This window comes from Rattus norvegicus, chromosome 4 (genome assembly GCF_021556685.1).
Source record: "Rattus norvegicus strain SHRSP/BbbUtx chromosome 4, alternate assembly SHRSP_T2T, whole genome shotgun sequence".
Classification (NCBI taxonomy): Eukaryota; Metazoa; Chordata; class Mammalia; order Rodentia; family Muridae; genus Rattus; species Rattus norvegicus.
Genome location: NC_141537.1, coordinates 52,672,729 through 52,687,689, shown reverse-complemented (window position 1 = coordinate 52,687,689; position 14,961 = coordinate 52,672,729). Strand labels below are relative to the sequence as shown.

The 14,961-nt window shown below is 41.6% G+C and overlaps 1 protein-coding gene across 14 annotated transcripts in view; it reads left to right on the top strand.

The window, feature by feature from the left end:
* Positions 1 to 14,961, top strand: part of Cadps2 (calcium dependent secretion activator 2) — a 535,166-nt gene that overhangs the window by 436,315 nt on the left and 83,890 nt on the right. For all 14 annotated transcript variants that reach the window (XR_015685524.1, XR_015685523.1, XR_015685522.1 and 11 more), the window contains 1 exon segment: positions 8,953 to 9,109. Coding sequence is in view for 10 of the 14 variants with exons in the window: in XM_087657185.1 (XP_087513311.1) it covers positions 8,953 to 9,109 (157 nt within the window). In the remaining 4 variants the exon portion in view is untranslated.

Sequence of the window (14,961 nt, the reverse complement as noted above, 5' to 3'; positions counted from 1 at the left end):
AATTATGAGGATCTGGCAACATGTTATGGTCCATTCTACTGGCTACTACTAGAATATGGAAATCCATATTGTTTTGTGTATGTGTATTTGAGAGCTAAGAGATAACAGTAATTTTTGAATTGTCTCCAGAGCTTTTATAGCCACTCACAAATTTTAGCATTATAAACTAGTGTTGTCTTAGGAAATAAAAAAACCATATTTCAATGCCAAACTTTAGGGTTTTATTCAATGTAGAGTGATACTCTTCTTGTATCATTAAATTATATATTATGCATTTCAAAAGTGAAAGCAATCAAAAACCTTAGACTTCAAATAAATTAAAAATGTAAATATGTAAATAAGTTATGTGATAATGTTTATGGCAAGAAGAAATGAAGGTACAGTAGCAGTTTTCTGACATACAAAGTAGAAGGAGGATGGATGTATGGATGGACAGATGAATGGATGGGTGGATGGATGGATGGATGGACAGATGGATAGATGGATGGACAGATGGATGGATGGATGGACGGATAGACAGACGGATGGATGAATGGATGGACAGATGGATAGATAGACGGATGGATGGATGGATGGATGGATGGATGGACAGATGGATAGATGGATAGACGGATGGATGGATGGATGGATGGATGGATGGATGGATGGATGGATGGATGGACAGATGGATAGATGGATAGACGGATGGATGGATGGATGGATGGATGGATGGATGGATGGATGGATGGATGGATGGACAGATGGATAGATGAATGGATGGATGGACAGACGGATAGACAGATGGACAGATGGATGGATGGATGGATGGATGGATGGATGGATGGATGGATGGATGGACGGACGGACGGACAGACGGACGGACAGATGGACGGACGGACGGACAGACAGACAGATGGACGGATGGATGGGTAGATGGAGAGATGGGTGGACAGATAGATGGACAGATGGACTGACGGGTGGATGAGGATGAACAGCTTTTGTGCATTGTATAAGTTACTTAAGAAAACTGTATCATTTCTCTGCTACTTACTAGCTCTACAAATAAAATAATTACACCATCTGCTCAAATGAGCAATTTGGGAGAATAGCTAAGATAATACTTATAAACTTCTAGAACAGTACTTAGCCCACAAAACCTTTTAAATTCATATTCGATATTTTGTTTTTCATTTTAACTTGTTTGTTTTCGAGGCAGGGTCTCACTCCATAACCCGCACTGGCCTTCAGCTCGGATTCTCCCGCTTCAGCCTCCACAGCTACAGGCTTGTGCCACCAGGGATAGCTTGGACATTATTTTCTAAATCACATTATCTCACTGTCTGTAAGTAGATTTCAATGCATTTTTGTAACTACAGGTAATTACATTCACTTACATTTGTACAGAAAAAAAAGTCCATATTGATTTATTTTCACAATAACCTAGAGGCTAGAGAAGATATTGTTCTTATCAATTTACAGACTAGCAGGTGGAAATCCAGGCAGAGAAGTGATGTGCTTCTGATTACTCTAGTCTTGCCTCTAAGTTCAGAAGCTCAGTGGATTTCTCCCAGGTTCAAGGCTCATGCTTATCACCTCCATTTTCAACTACTTTGAGGCCGGGTCGTGGTGGTACATGCCTTTGAACCCAGCACTGAAGAGGCAGAGGCAAACAGATCTCTGATTTCCAGGCCAGCCAACGTGGTCCACAGAGTGAGTTCCCGGACAGCCAGAGATACACAGAGATACCTTGTCTCAAGACGAAATGATTTCAACTACTTTGAGTAAAACTGACAAAGTTTTCAAAGTATTGTCAGCTTGTCACATAGATTAAACTTATCGTTCAAGATTGATTTGTATGTTCCCCTTATGCATATTGATAAGCTATTGCCTTCTTCCTCTGTCAGAGCATCTACAGTAAATCATGACTTAGCATGAGAGCCAAGACAGCTGTAGAATTGCTCTCACGACATCCCACAGGTACCTTACCAATAGATGCTTTTCAGAGAGAGGTTTCTTCCCGCCTAGTGAGACTCTGCTATTGAACAGCTCATGAGGAAGGAAACCACACAGTCCTCTTCTTCCCCTCCAATCCAGTCAGAAAATCTACCTCTAATAGGATGGCAAGAGAACGGAAGGACAGGTGACGAGGCTGATCCTGTGTTCAAAAGACACTGAAAGAAACTCCACCATTTGCTTCGATCTTTGGCCAGTGTTTGGCGGGTTGGCCCAGTGGTTTGGAGCACTTCCTGCTCCTCCAGAGAACCAAATCTTAATTCCTAGCACCCACATTAGGTAACTCACAACAGCCTGTAAGTTCAGCTACAGGGGATCTGCTGTTCTATTCTGGGATTTTGGGGGAGCCATAAAACCACTATGTACGTACCACACTCACAGTATGCAATCATCCAGACACAAACATTCATATAAAATTAGTTAATTAAAAAACCAGTTGCTCGGGGTTGGGGATTTAGCTCAGTGGTAGAGTGCTTGCCTAGGAAGCACAAGGCCCTGGGTTCGATCCCCAGCTCCGGGGAAAAAAAAAAAGAAAAAAAGAAAAAGAAAAAACCAGTTGCTCAATACTTTCTCAAGTCATCAATAAGATGTGCACCTTGACTTACATTCATAAGACGAGCTTTATCAAGATTACAGTGTGAGGCATAAATAATACGTCTCTAAAAGATAGTGATGTTTTATAGTCGGTAATAAAAGCATAAAGTTCGTTTGTTTACTTTTTAAAGGTTATATTCCATTACTTTTCATTCCCAGCCTGGTTCTCTCCTCCATGTAAGCTTTAAAATGAGCTTTCAAAATTTGTCTGATAGCCATGAAACAACGCAGCGCTAACACGGCTGCTAGTTTCTTAATTTTAGCCTTCTGTGATGGTATTGGCTGTGAACAGGAAGTGAGATTTCGCGAGCATCTCTCTTCACAGGACTGAATTCTGACTAGCATTTCTACCCTCCTCTGCTCAGTGAGGAATCTCAGATTCTACTTCATGTTGTCACTACTCTAACTTCAAAGCGCAAGAACAAGAGATATAAAAAATCAATAAATGCTACTATTAAATATTATTTATTCACTATTTGTTAGCCTCATTAAGTGATTAGATTTTTACATATTATTATATATACACCTATCGTAATGTATATTTCAGCAAGTGCTCAGGGATAGTCATTGCATGTGATACTCTGCCGTGTTTCTGAAGTCATGTAGTGTAACATTCCCGAACAAGTTCTTCACCTACACATTTACCACGATATTGAGGAAAGCATTAAAATGTCTGCCACTCTTAAGTCTGTTTATGCAACATTTTTCCAGCTTAATTCAGCCTTTGTTTCTATTTACTTGATGCTAATTAGCTATATGGCGACTTTTCTTAGCATTCTTTTTCCTGACAGCTATGATGTTTGAGGCCAAAAAATTTTAAAATTGTGTTTCAGAATTTTGCAACACATTCTTTCTGCTTTGTCATTTATCTTCTCTGATGAAAACCTACTACAGACCTAAATAAATACAGTTCAGAAAGTAAGCGGGTACTTCTCCAGCTGCAGGATTTACATTTTTTTAATAGTTTTAACAGGGAGAATAATACAAACACATCACAGAAATTTTCATGGTTTGTATGGGTTAAAGGATTATGGTAATGGGCTTGAGAGTTGGCTCTGTGGGTAAAGAACTTGCTACAGAAGCATAGGGACTTAAGTTCAGATTCCCAGAGCCAAAGAAACATAAACAACTTTGGCAGACCCCTGCAATCCTGATGCTCTGGAAGCAGAGGCAGGGATCCCCAAGAGCAACCCTGGGAACTAGATAGCCTTATAGGAGAGCTTTGGGTTTAGCTGGGAGACCCTGTCTCAACCCATATGGTAGAGAGTGACCAAAAAAGTCTATATATGCATATACATACATGTACACCACACATACAAGAGAAAGATTTTGATACCAACTGGCATTCAGTAGACAAATAAGGACAAGAGTTAAAAGACAACACCACACACACACACACAAATGATTTTAAAATACTCCACAAGTGTATGAAAACGTATCTAAGATTACATATAATTATAGATAGGCAAAGTAAAACAAAACCAAGGACAGAAGCATCCCACATTATTTTTCAAGAACTGTCTAAAAGCACAGTATTATTTTTCTCCTCTTAAAGAAGCATAAATTTTTTTCCAAATCTATGAATTTATTTTCCTCCAAAGTACCTTCTTTTTCTTATTTTATTTTTTTTTAAATTTAGAGAATACTTTATTAGTTTTTGTAATCAAACCCACGTAGATAAGACCTTACATATTTAATACAGTGTGTTACCCCTGTACAAATGGAAAAAACTTAAGTTCAACATTTCTAGACCAATATGGCTGTTAATTTCTGTACAGTGCCAACTCAACACAGTAAACGGGGATACTTTTTTCCAAAGTTGACAGCACAGCTAAAGTTTCAAAAAATTCAAATTATATATCTGCATATATATATTTATATTTATATAAAAAGACCAATAATAGCAGTGTGTTATACATCAACAGCAGCAACAGCTTTTCCAGGTTCTGCAGTCATCTGAACAAAACTGTAGAGACATCCAGCACACTCCATTAAAAAAAAAAAAAAGTAAAAAAACAAAACCAGAGAAAACAGCACAGTTCTGTTACTCTTGTGGTACCTGGCACCATTTTTTTTTAAATTAGCTTCTCAATCATCATCTGGAAAGAAAACATTCTGAGCAACATCATTAAAAACAGCTCTGATAAAGCACGGTCACTACTACGTATCATAAAGCAGGTACAAGCTATTTTACATCCACAGAAGTATGATACAGTACTGTCCTACATCTATAATACTAGAGGATACAATTTAAAAGGCATTATTTGAGACTTGATTCTACTTTTCCAGCAGAGGGCCCAAAGGATGGTGTGACACAGCTTTGTAAAGAAACATACTCTAGACAGGATTTCCTTTCACTAGTGGCACAGTTCTAAGGATTCATTCTCTCCATGAATGTCAGCTAAAACCGTTATTAAAAAAATGAAATATCCCTAGAACAAAACCGTATAACCACCGGATTCACATGAAGATGACCTAGTGGAGACAAGCTGGACCTCACCTTACCAACAAGCTATCAAATCTGTTATGTTTAAACAGTGAGACCTCCAAGGAAGGAGATGCCAAGTAGTGCTTCAAAGCTTCGGACCACAACCAAACACAGCATCCTTTTCAACAGAAGCAGAAGCTCATCTGAATATGCTCAAGGATGCTGACATCAACATTTAATCATCTCCTCACTCATCCAGGAAGAAGGGGAGATCAGTTACTACTGTACTTTATTGTGTTCAACCAAATCACCATGTTACAAAAATAGCAAGCTGCCATAATAAAAAATAAGGCTCCTCTATCCAGCACCAGATAGCATCATTTTACTTTCAAGCCTAGAAATTGCACACTTGTATATAAACCAACCGAAGATGAGGATTGAGAGTTCATCTTGGTGGATTTTTCCTTTGATGAATATGAAGTGTCCTTCCTTATCTTTTTTGATGACTTTTAATTGAAAATTGATTTTATTTGATATTAGAATGGCTACTCCAGCTTGCTTCTTCTGACCATTTGCTTGGAAAGTTGTTTTCCAGCCGTTCACTCTGAGGTAGTGTCTGTCTTTGTCTCTGAGGTGTGTTTCCTGTAGGCAGCAGAATGCAGGGTCCTCATTGCATATCCAGTTTGTTAATCTATGTCTTTTTATTGGGGAGTTGAGGCCATTGATGTTGAGAGATATTAAGGAATAGTGATTATTGCTTCCTGTTATATTCATATTTGGATGTGAGGTTATGTTTGTGTGCTTTTCTTCTCTTTGTTTTGTTGCCAAGACAATTAGTTTCTTGCTTCTTCTAGGGTATAGCTTGCCTCCTTATGTTGGGCTTTACCATTTATTATCCTTTGTAGTGCTGGATTTGTAGAAAGATATTGTGTTAATTTGGTTTTGTCATGGAATATCTTGGTTTCTCCATCTATGTTAATTGAGAGTTTTGCAGGATACAGTAACCTGGGCTGGCATTTGTGTTCTCTTAGGGTCTGTATGACATATGTCCAGGATCTTCTGGCCTTCATAGTTTCTGGCGAAAAGTCTGGTGTGATTCTGATAGGTCTGCCTTTATATGTTACTTGACCTTTTTCCCTTACTGCTTTTAATATTCTTTCTTTATTTTGTGCGTTTGGTGTTTTGACAATTATGTGACGGGAGGTGTTTCTTTTCTGGTCCAATCTATTTGGAGTTCTGTAGGCTTCTTGTATGCCTATGGGTATCTCTTTTTTTAGGTTAGGGAAGTTTTCTTCTATGATTTTGTTGAAGATATTTACTGGTCCTTTGAGCTGGGAGTCTTCACTCTCTTCTATACCTATTATCCTTAGGTTTGATCTTCTCATTGAGTCCTGGATTTCCTGTATGTTTTGGACCAGTAGCTTTTTCCGCTTTACATTATCTTTGACAGTTGAGTCAATGATTTCTATGGAATCTTCTGCTCCCGAGATTCTCTCTTCCATCTCTTGAATTCTGTTGGTGAAGCTTGTATCTATAGCTCCTTGTCTTTTCTTTTGATTTTCTATGTCCAAGGTTGTTTCCATGTGTTCTTTCTTGATTGCTTCTATTTCCATTTTTAATTCCTTCAATTGTTTGATTGTGTTTTCCTGGAATTCTTTCAGGGATTTTTGCGATTCCTCTCTGTAGGCTTCTACTTGTTCTCTAAGGGAGTTCTTTATGTCTTTCTTGAAGTCCTCCAGCATCATGATCAAATATGATTTTGAAACTAGATCTTGCTTTTCTGGTGTGTTTGGATATTCCGTGTTTGCTTTGGTGGGAGAATTGGGCTCCGATGATGCCATGTAGTCTTGGTTTCTGTTGCTTGGGTTCCTGCGCTTGCCTCTCGCCATCAGATTATCTCTAGTGTTACTTTGTTCTGCTATTTCTGACCGTGGCTAGACTGTCCTATAGGCCTGTGTGTCAGGAGTGCTGTAGACCTGTTTTCCTGTTTTCTTTCAGCCAGTTATGGGGACAGAGTGTTCTGCTTTCAGGCGTGTAGTTTTTCCTCTCTACAGGTCTTCAGCTGTTCCTGTGGGCCTGTGTCTTGAGTTCACCAGGCAGGTTTCTTGCAGGGGAAAAGTTGGTCCTACCTGTGGTTCCAAGGCTCAAGTTTGCTCGTGGGGCACTGCCTAAGTCCTCTCCACGGCGGCAGCAACCGGGAAGATCTGCGCCGCTCTTTCCGGGAGCCTCCGTGCACCAGGGTTCCAGATGACGTTTGGTGTTTTCCTCTGGCGTCTGGATGCGCACAGAGTGCAGTCTCTTCTGGTCTCCCAGGCGTGTCTGCCTCTCTGAAGGTTCAGCTCTCCCTCCCACGGGATTTGGGTGCAGAGAATTGTTTATCCGGTCTGTTTCCTTCAGGTTCGGGCGGTGTCTCAGGCGCAGGGGTCCTGCCGCTCCCGGGCCCTCCCCTACGGGAACCCAGAGGCCTTATACAGTTGCCTCTTGGGCCAGGGATGTGGGCAGGGGTGGGCAGTGTTGGTGGTCTCCTCCGCTCTGCAGCCTCAGGAGTGCCCACCTGACCAGGCGGTGAGGTCTCTCTCCCACGGGGTTTCAAGAAGCATAAATTTTTAAAGTGATTATTTTCGTTACCGGTCCTAACAGACCTGACCAAACAGGAAGTGAAGAACAGACCAGACATATGCTGTCTTTACCAGTGTTCACCCTCTGAGAAGCAGACGTGTAATCACGTAAGCAGCACTGTGTCCCATGAAGTAAAGCTGTTGAGTCTCAGGGAACCTTCCAGGGGCCTCATTCACACTGGCAGTCCAGATGTCCTCTCTAGGGAAGTAAGAGAGGTTGTGGGTCTTTGCACGTTAGATGATAAGGCTTTTGGATTTTGCTGTGTGGTGGTGAGATGAAATGGGACGTGAAGTTGGGCAAGTTGCTATTTATGTTCTTAAATGGTCAAATCAGCGGCTGTGGCAGGAGTAAAATCTGTTCCTAGAGAGCAGCTTGCAATGTGTAAGGACTCTGAAACGCCCTTTCACCCCATCGTATTTAGAAGCACTTCCTAAGGAACTCTGATTATTTATCATTCATCACTGTGAGCAGAAGAAACAGCGGGAACACTGAAAGAGAAGGAACTCAGGGTTTCAGGTAGTTCTGTCTGCCATGGGGAGGAAGGCATGGAAGGCAGAGAGCAGTTCAAACTGGGAGCCAGACAGAGAGATTCAAGCCAATTCCTACCTCCTGAAGTGTCTAGGACATCCCAAAATAGCACCACCAGCTAGGAACTAAGTTCACAACACTTCATCTCCAACTATAATAAAACGGTCAGTATTTTACTCCAGGATTCATATGTAAAGGTCTTACTACACTGTCCTTCAGTATCTCAAAAACTGGGGGAAAGTTTTTTAAAGGGGCAGTGGTTTTAGAAGGCTGTGTGTTCTCATAATAGAATGCACGCCATCTATTGAATGGATTGATGAATGGTGAGTGATCTGAGTTCCTTAGGAAGTGCTTCTAAATACGATGGGATGAAAGGGCATTTCAGTCTTTACACATTGCAAGCTGCTCTCTAGGAACAGATTTTACTCCAGACATAAGACAAAAGTTGAAGGAAATCATCCTACAGTATGATGCCAATATGCTAGTATCTCCATTCATAAAGAAGGAAATGTTCACATTAGTCCCACGTAATTTCTTATATACAAGAATTTTTCTTTCGTTTTTATGGTATAAGTTTTCTTATGGCTTCCAAAGAAATAAATGCCCATTTCAGGTCTCATTCATCAATGACAAATTCGTTACTGTATATGCGCTACCTATACAATGTCTTATCTTAAAATCATTATGTTGTATTTGCCATATGTATCTGTGGAACGGCTGAACATGCTTCAGGAGCACAGTATCTGAACATGTTTCTAACAGCTCACCGATCTCTCCTTTACTTCTTGCAGGCATTTGCCTGGTGGCCAGACTTACTGGCCGAGCACGCGGAGAAGTTTTGGGCTTTATTCACAGTAGACATGGATACTGCACTGGAGGCCCAACCTCAAGACTCCTGGGAAAGCTTTCCCCTTTTCCAGCTGCTTAATAATTTCCTCAGAAATGACAGTGAGTACTTGCATTTCCTTCCAGGTGAAATGGCCAGGGGAGGGCACACGTCATCAGAGATAGATGCGTATAAGAGTCGGCATGGGTAACAAGAGAGCTTACTGGGCTTCCCTGAGTCTATGATGCCATAGTCTATGGGAGATGATCCCTCCTGTCATCCACTGAACTGCAGAACATCTGCTACACAGAGTGGACAACTTTCTCGTTGTACCTTAAGGATCAGGAAACCTATGAAGTCTGGCATTGCCAGAATACCGGAGACTACACCCATCTCTAACAGATGTTCTATGCGTCAGGGCTCCTTTTCAACACACAGTGTGATTGAGATGTTCTCCTGAGAATGGATTCATCTCCTCCTCAGAGGAGAGTAAAATATTGTTATGTGTGTGACTTGTTCATTTATATTTAGAAATCAAAGAGGAAGCAAGGGTTCTCTGTTGGGATTGTTGAACATCATAAGAGTGTTCATTGTTATACAGGTAGATGGTCTTGAATCAGTGCAGACCTGGTTTTTATCGAAACAGTAGTGTCTAGATTCCTGTGATGGGCTTTTTCATTTCCATAGACTCCTTTTGGTTGCCAGCAGCTGCCCTTACACGCTGGGTGGGGGCGACATCACTATTCCCTACTGTGTATGGTTCTTTTTTTTTTTTATACAGTTTTTTTTTATTAACTTGAGTATTTCTTATTTACATTTCAAGTGTTATTCCCTTTCCCGGTTTCCGGGCAAACATCCCCCTAATCCCTCCCCCTCCCCTTCTTTATGGGTGTCCCCCTCCCCATCCTCCCCCCATTGCCACCCTCCCCGCAACAATCTAGTTCACTGGGGGTTCAGTCTTAGCAGGACCCAGGGCTTCCCCTTCCACTGGTGTATGGTTCTTAATATGATAGCCCTTGCTGAACTCTGACTCCTGGGGTCATGACTGCCCTTGATCCTGCAGGAATCTTCTTGCCAGGGTTTTCAATTAGCCAGGTCACTTAAAACTTCCTTAGGTCTTTCACCTATCTGAGCAGACCTCACCCCGTTTCTTCATGTAACTTTAAAGGATGGTCCTCAGAACTCCAATCAAATTATGTCACCTGAGTCACCCAGACTCCATACTCCTCTTGTCAAATGTTGTTCTCACTCTGTCTATAATATTTTCTGAGTAGTTAACACTTCCTTTATCTTCAAAACTTTTAAAGAGCACTATTACATTCTTTTAGTTTTAAAATTAAAATCTATGTCTTCTCTCCAATTGTAGTTTTAATTATTTTTAATTATTCTTTGGTTTTTATTCCTTGCTAGAGCCTGCTAGAGCCTATCTCTTTGGTTATTATCTCTTTGAATCTACCTTCTCAAACTGGGAAAGGAATTCATGCAGATAGGAATGTGTGATGTTGTACACCCCAGGTCCGTCCTGGATTTCAGATCTGAGCCAGACTGAGAACACCTGTTCTAGCGGGAAAGGCGTCGTGTCACGGTACTTACCAGCCTGGCCTTAAGTTGCACACAGTCACATCTCTGCCACTTGACCTTCGACGGTAGTTTAACCTCTCTGAGCTAAAAGGTCTTTATTTACAGAAGGAGATTGGTAATTACACGCACAGGGTCACTCGTGGTGAGGGTAAACTCACGTTCAGTAGATGCTAAGTGGATATCGGGGATACTGCGGGCTTCCATGTGTAACTGCAGTCCTCAGTACGTCTTGTCACCTTAGCCATCCTAGCCAGGTTCATATCACTCAGATTCAGCCACAATGCCTGTGCTCAGGAGAGCCCAATATATTTAACTGTCCACATTCATTCTGCTTGTCAGCCACAGCCAGTTCAAAAGGGCCAATTTTGTTCCTCCCTACCAGAGAGAAGGGATGCCCTTCTTGTCTTAGCTGCCCGCCTCATTCCCATTCTGCTGACGAAATGCATGTCTTTTCCTTAAGTGTGTCTTAAGATATGTATAACATGGTAAGTACATGAACCGTGTATTAATTCAGGAGTGAACAGACATAGACATCTTTTTTAAATGGCTAACAAGAATGATCAGGATTCTATAAGATGGGGAACTGAGTTCAAGCCCAGCACCAGCATGGGAAACCATGGCGCTATCTGTGGATCACCTAGGATCACTGACTGGCCGGCCTAGCATAATCTACAAAACCCAGCCCAGTAAGTAACAGTGTCACGAACAACTATATGGACAATTCCTGAGGAGTGACTGGAGATTGACCCTGTCTCAACCTACATGCATGCACATTAATAAGCATGCATATACGTACAAAGAACTACTACCATATTACTTGTGTTGGAGATTATTCAAAGAGAGTTTGTTAACATTCAAACAGTAAAGTTGTTAAACCATGGGAAATACGTTGTAGACCTCTTGAAATTTTTCTTGAATTCTCGCAAGTACATTAATATTTTGATATGGTTTAATATTTACCTTTGAGATCTTTACCAATCCTACAACAGATAGAGGCCTTATATCCAACATATACAAAGAACTCAAGAAGTTAGACCGCAGGGAGTCAAATAACCCTATTAAAAAATGGGGTTCAGAACTAAACAAAGAATTCACAGCTGAGGAATGCCGAATGGCTGAGAAACACCTAAAGAAATGTTCAACATCTTAAGTTATAAGGGAAATGCAAATCAAAACAACCCTGAGATTTCACCTCACACCAGTGAGAATGGCTAAGATCAAAAACTCAGGTGACAACAAATGATGGCGAGGATGTGGAGAAAGAGGAACACTCCTCCATTGTTGGTGGGATTGCAGACTGGTACAACCATTCTGGAAATCAGTCTGGAGGTTCCTCAGAAAATTGGACATTGAACTGCCTGAGGATCCAGCTATACCTCTCTTGGGCATATACCCAAAAGATGCCCCAACATATAAAAAAGACCCGTGCTCCACTATGTTCATCGCAGCCTTATTTATAATAGCCAGAAGCTGGAAAGAACCCAGATGCCCTTCAACAGAGGAATGGATACAGAAAATGTGGTACATCTACACAATGGAATATTACTCAGCTATCAAAAACAATGACTTTATGAAATTCGTAGGCAAATGGTTAGAACTGGAAAATATCATCCTGAGTGAGGTAACCCAATCACAGAAAAACACACATGGTATGCACTCATTGATAAGTGGCTATTAGCCCAAATGCTTGAATTACCCTAGATGCCTAGAACAAATGAAACTCAAGACGGATGATCAAAATGTGAATGCTTCACTCCTTCTTTAAAAGGGGAACAAGAATACCCTTGGCAGGGAATAGAGAGGAAAAGATTAAAACAGACACAGAAGGAACACCCATTCAGAGCCTGCCCCACATGTGGCCCATACATATACAGCCATCCAATTAGACAAGATGGATGAAGCAAAGAAGTGCAGGCTGACAGGAACTGGATGTAGATCTCTCCTGAGAGACACAGCCAGAATACAGCAAATACAGAGGCGAATGCCAGCAGCAAACCACTGAACTGAGAATAGGACCCCGTTGAAGGAATCAGAGAAAGAACTGGAAGAGCTTGAAGGGGCTCGAGACCCCCTTATGAACAACAATGCCAAGCAACCAGAGCTTCCAGGGACTAAGCCACTACCTAAAGACTATACATGGACTGACCCTGGACTCTGACCTCATAGGTAGCAATGAATATCCTAGTAAGAGTACCAGTGGAAGGGGAAGCCCTGGGTCCTGCTAAGACTGAACCCCCAGTGAACTAGATTGTTGGGGGGAGGGCGGCAATGGGGGGAGGATGGGGAGGGGAACACCCATAAAGAAGGGAAGGGGGAGGGATTAGGGGGATGTTTGCCCAGAAACCAGGAAAGGGAATAATACTCGAAATGTAAATAAGAATACTCAAGTTAATAAAAAAAATTTACCTTTGAGAAATAATTATTAAGTGTAAATTGGTAAAATAGACTGAAAACCTCAATTTTTAGTAATTATTTTATTATTTACTTATCAAATGTTATTTCCCTTCCTGGTCCCACCTCCCTGAGCCTCCCCACCCCATGCCCCATCCCTTTCACCTCTAAGAGGGTTCTCTTACCCACCAACCTACTCACACCTCACACCTCAAGCATCCTCCTTCTCTGGCATCAAGCCTCGACAGGACCAAGTATATCTCCTCTCAGTGAAGCCAGACAAGGCAGTCCTGTGCTACATGTGTAGTGGGGCCATGGACCAGCCCATGTATGCTCTCCGATTCATGGCTTAGTCCCCAGGAGCTCTGAGGGGTTGAGTTAGTTGATACTGTTGTTCTTCCTATGGGGTTACAAGCTCCTTCAGCTCTTTCAGTCTTTCCTCTAATGCTTCCACAGCGGTCCCCAAGCTCAGCTCAATGGTTGGCTGTAAGTATCTACGTCTGTCTCAGTCAGGTGCTGTTAGAGACTCTCAGAGGACAGCCATGCCAGTCTCCTGTCTACACGCACAACATGACATCAACAATAGTGTCAGGGTTTGGTGCCTGTGCATGGAATGGATACCAAGTTGGAGCAGTCTCTGGATGGTCTTTCCTTCAATCTCTGCACCATTTTTGTCCCTGAATTTCCTTTAGACAGGAACAATTCTGGGTCCAAAATTTTAAGATGGGTAGGTGGCCCCATCCCTCAACTGGGGGCCACTAGAGGTGGTCTCTTCAGGTTCTATCTCTCCACTGTTGGACATTTTGGCTAATGTCATCCTCGTTGGATCCTAAGAGCCTCTAGCATCCCTGGCATCTGGGACTTTCTAGAGGTTCCTCCCATCCCCCACCCCATACTGCTCCATATTTCTATTCATTCTGGCCCTCTGGGCTTCTCTCCCCTCCATACATGATCCTGTTCCCCTTTTGTCCCTCCTCCTCTCCATTCCCACCCAGGTCCCTCTTTCTCTCTGCCTACTGTGATTATTTTGTTCTCCCCTTCTAAGTGTGATTGAAGTATCCACACTTGGGCCTTCATTCTTGTTATGCTTCATATGGTCTGTGAGTTATATCACGAGTACTCTGAACTTTTGGGCTAATATCCACTTATCAGGGACTGCATACCATGTATATCTTTTTGGGGTCTGGGAGAACCACAATATTTTATATGTACATGTGTATATATGTATACACAGATGTGTATATTTTATGTGTACAAGTGTATATATGTACATATATGTTATGTGTATGTATATCACATGCATGCATGAGCCAACAGAGGTCAGGAGAGGGCATCAGATCTAGAATTAGAGGTATAGACAGTTGTGAGTCCTGAGGAGCAAATATGCGTGCTCTGTAGAACAATACCTACTTTTAACTACTGAACCATCTCCTAAGAGCCAAGAGAACCACAAGATTTTAATCTTTCAGGTAGAGCCACACATATTTTGTTCATGGCAGTTTCGTATTCCATTTCTATTTTTGTAGTATTTCCTTTGTATTAATTGCTGTTATGCTAATTGCTGTTCAGTGTATATGATCACTGTTTTGTGCTTACTTATTATGCAGTCCTAGATCAATAAAGAAGCATTTATTAGAGACCTCTTTGGGGCCCTGTCAAAACTGAGGGTATCTACATCTTGGCTTGGATTTTACAGTGATTAGCAGGTTTTTAGAAAACATCAATTATTTCTGAGAAAAACAGCTCCTTCGTGTGGTGAGGTAAATAAAAAGTTCCCCTGTGCCATCATTTCCGTTTGGTACTGGGAGATTGGTGCAGCCTGGGGAATTGAGGGAGAAATAGTAACTTTCATCCCAAACTCACAAGTTTTGTTTCACAAGCAAGGCCACTAAATAATTTCTCAGGAGTTGATAAATCATGCTTTCTTCCTAACTATAACTGTCACTTTGATGATAATGAAGACAATTGTAAGTAATCACGTGTTTCTTTTATCACACTCCCT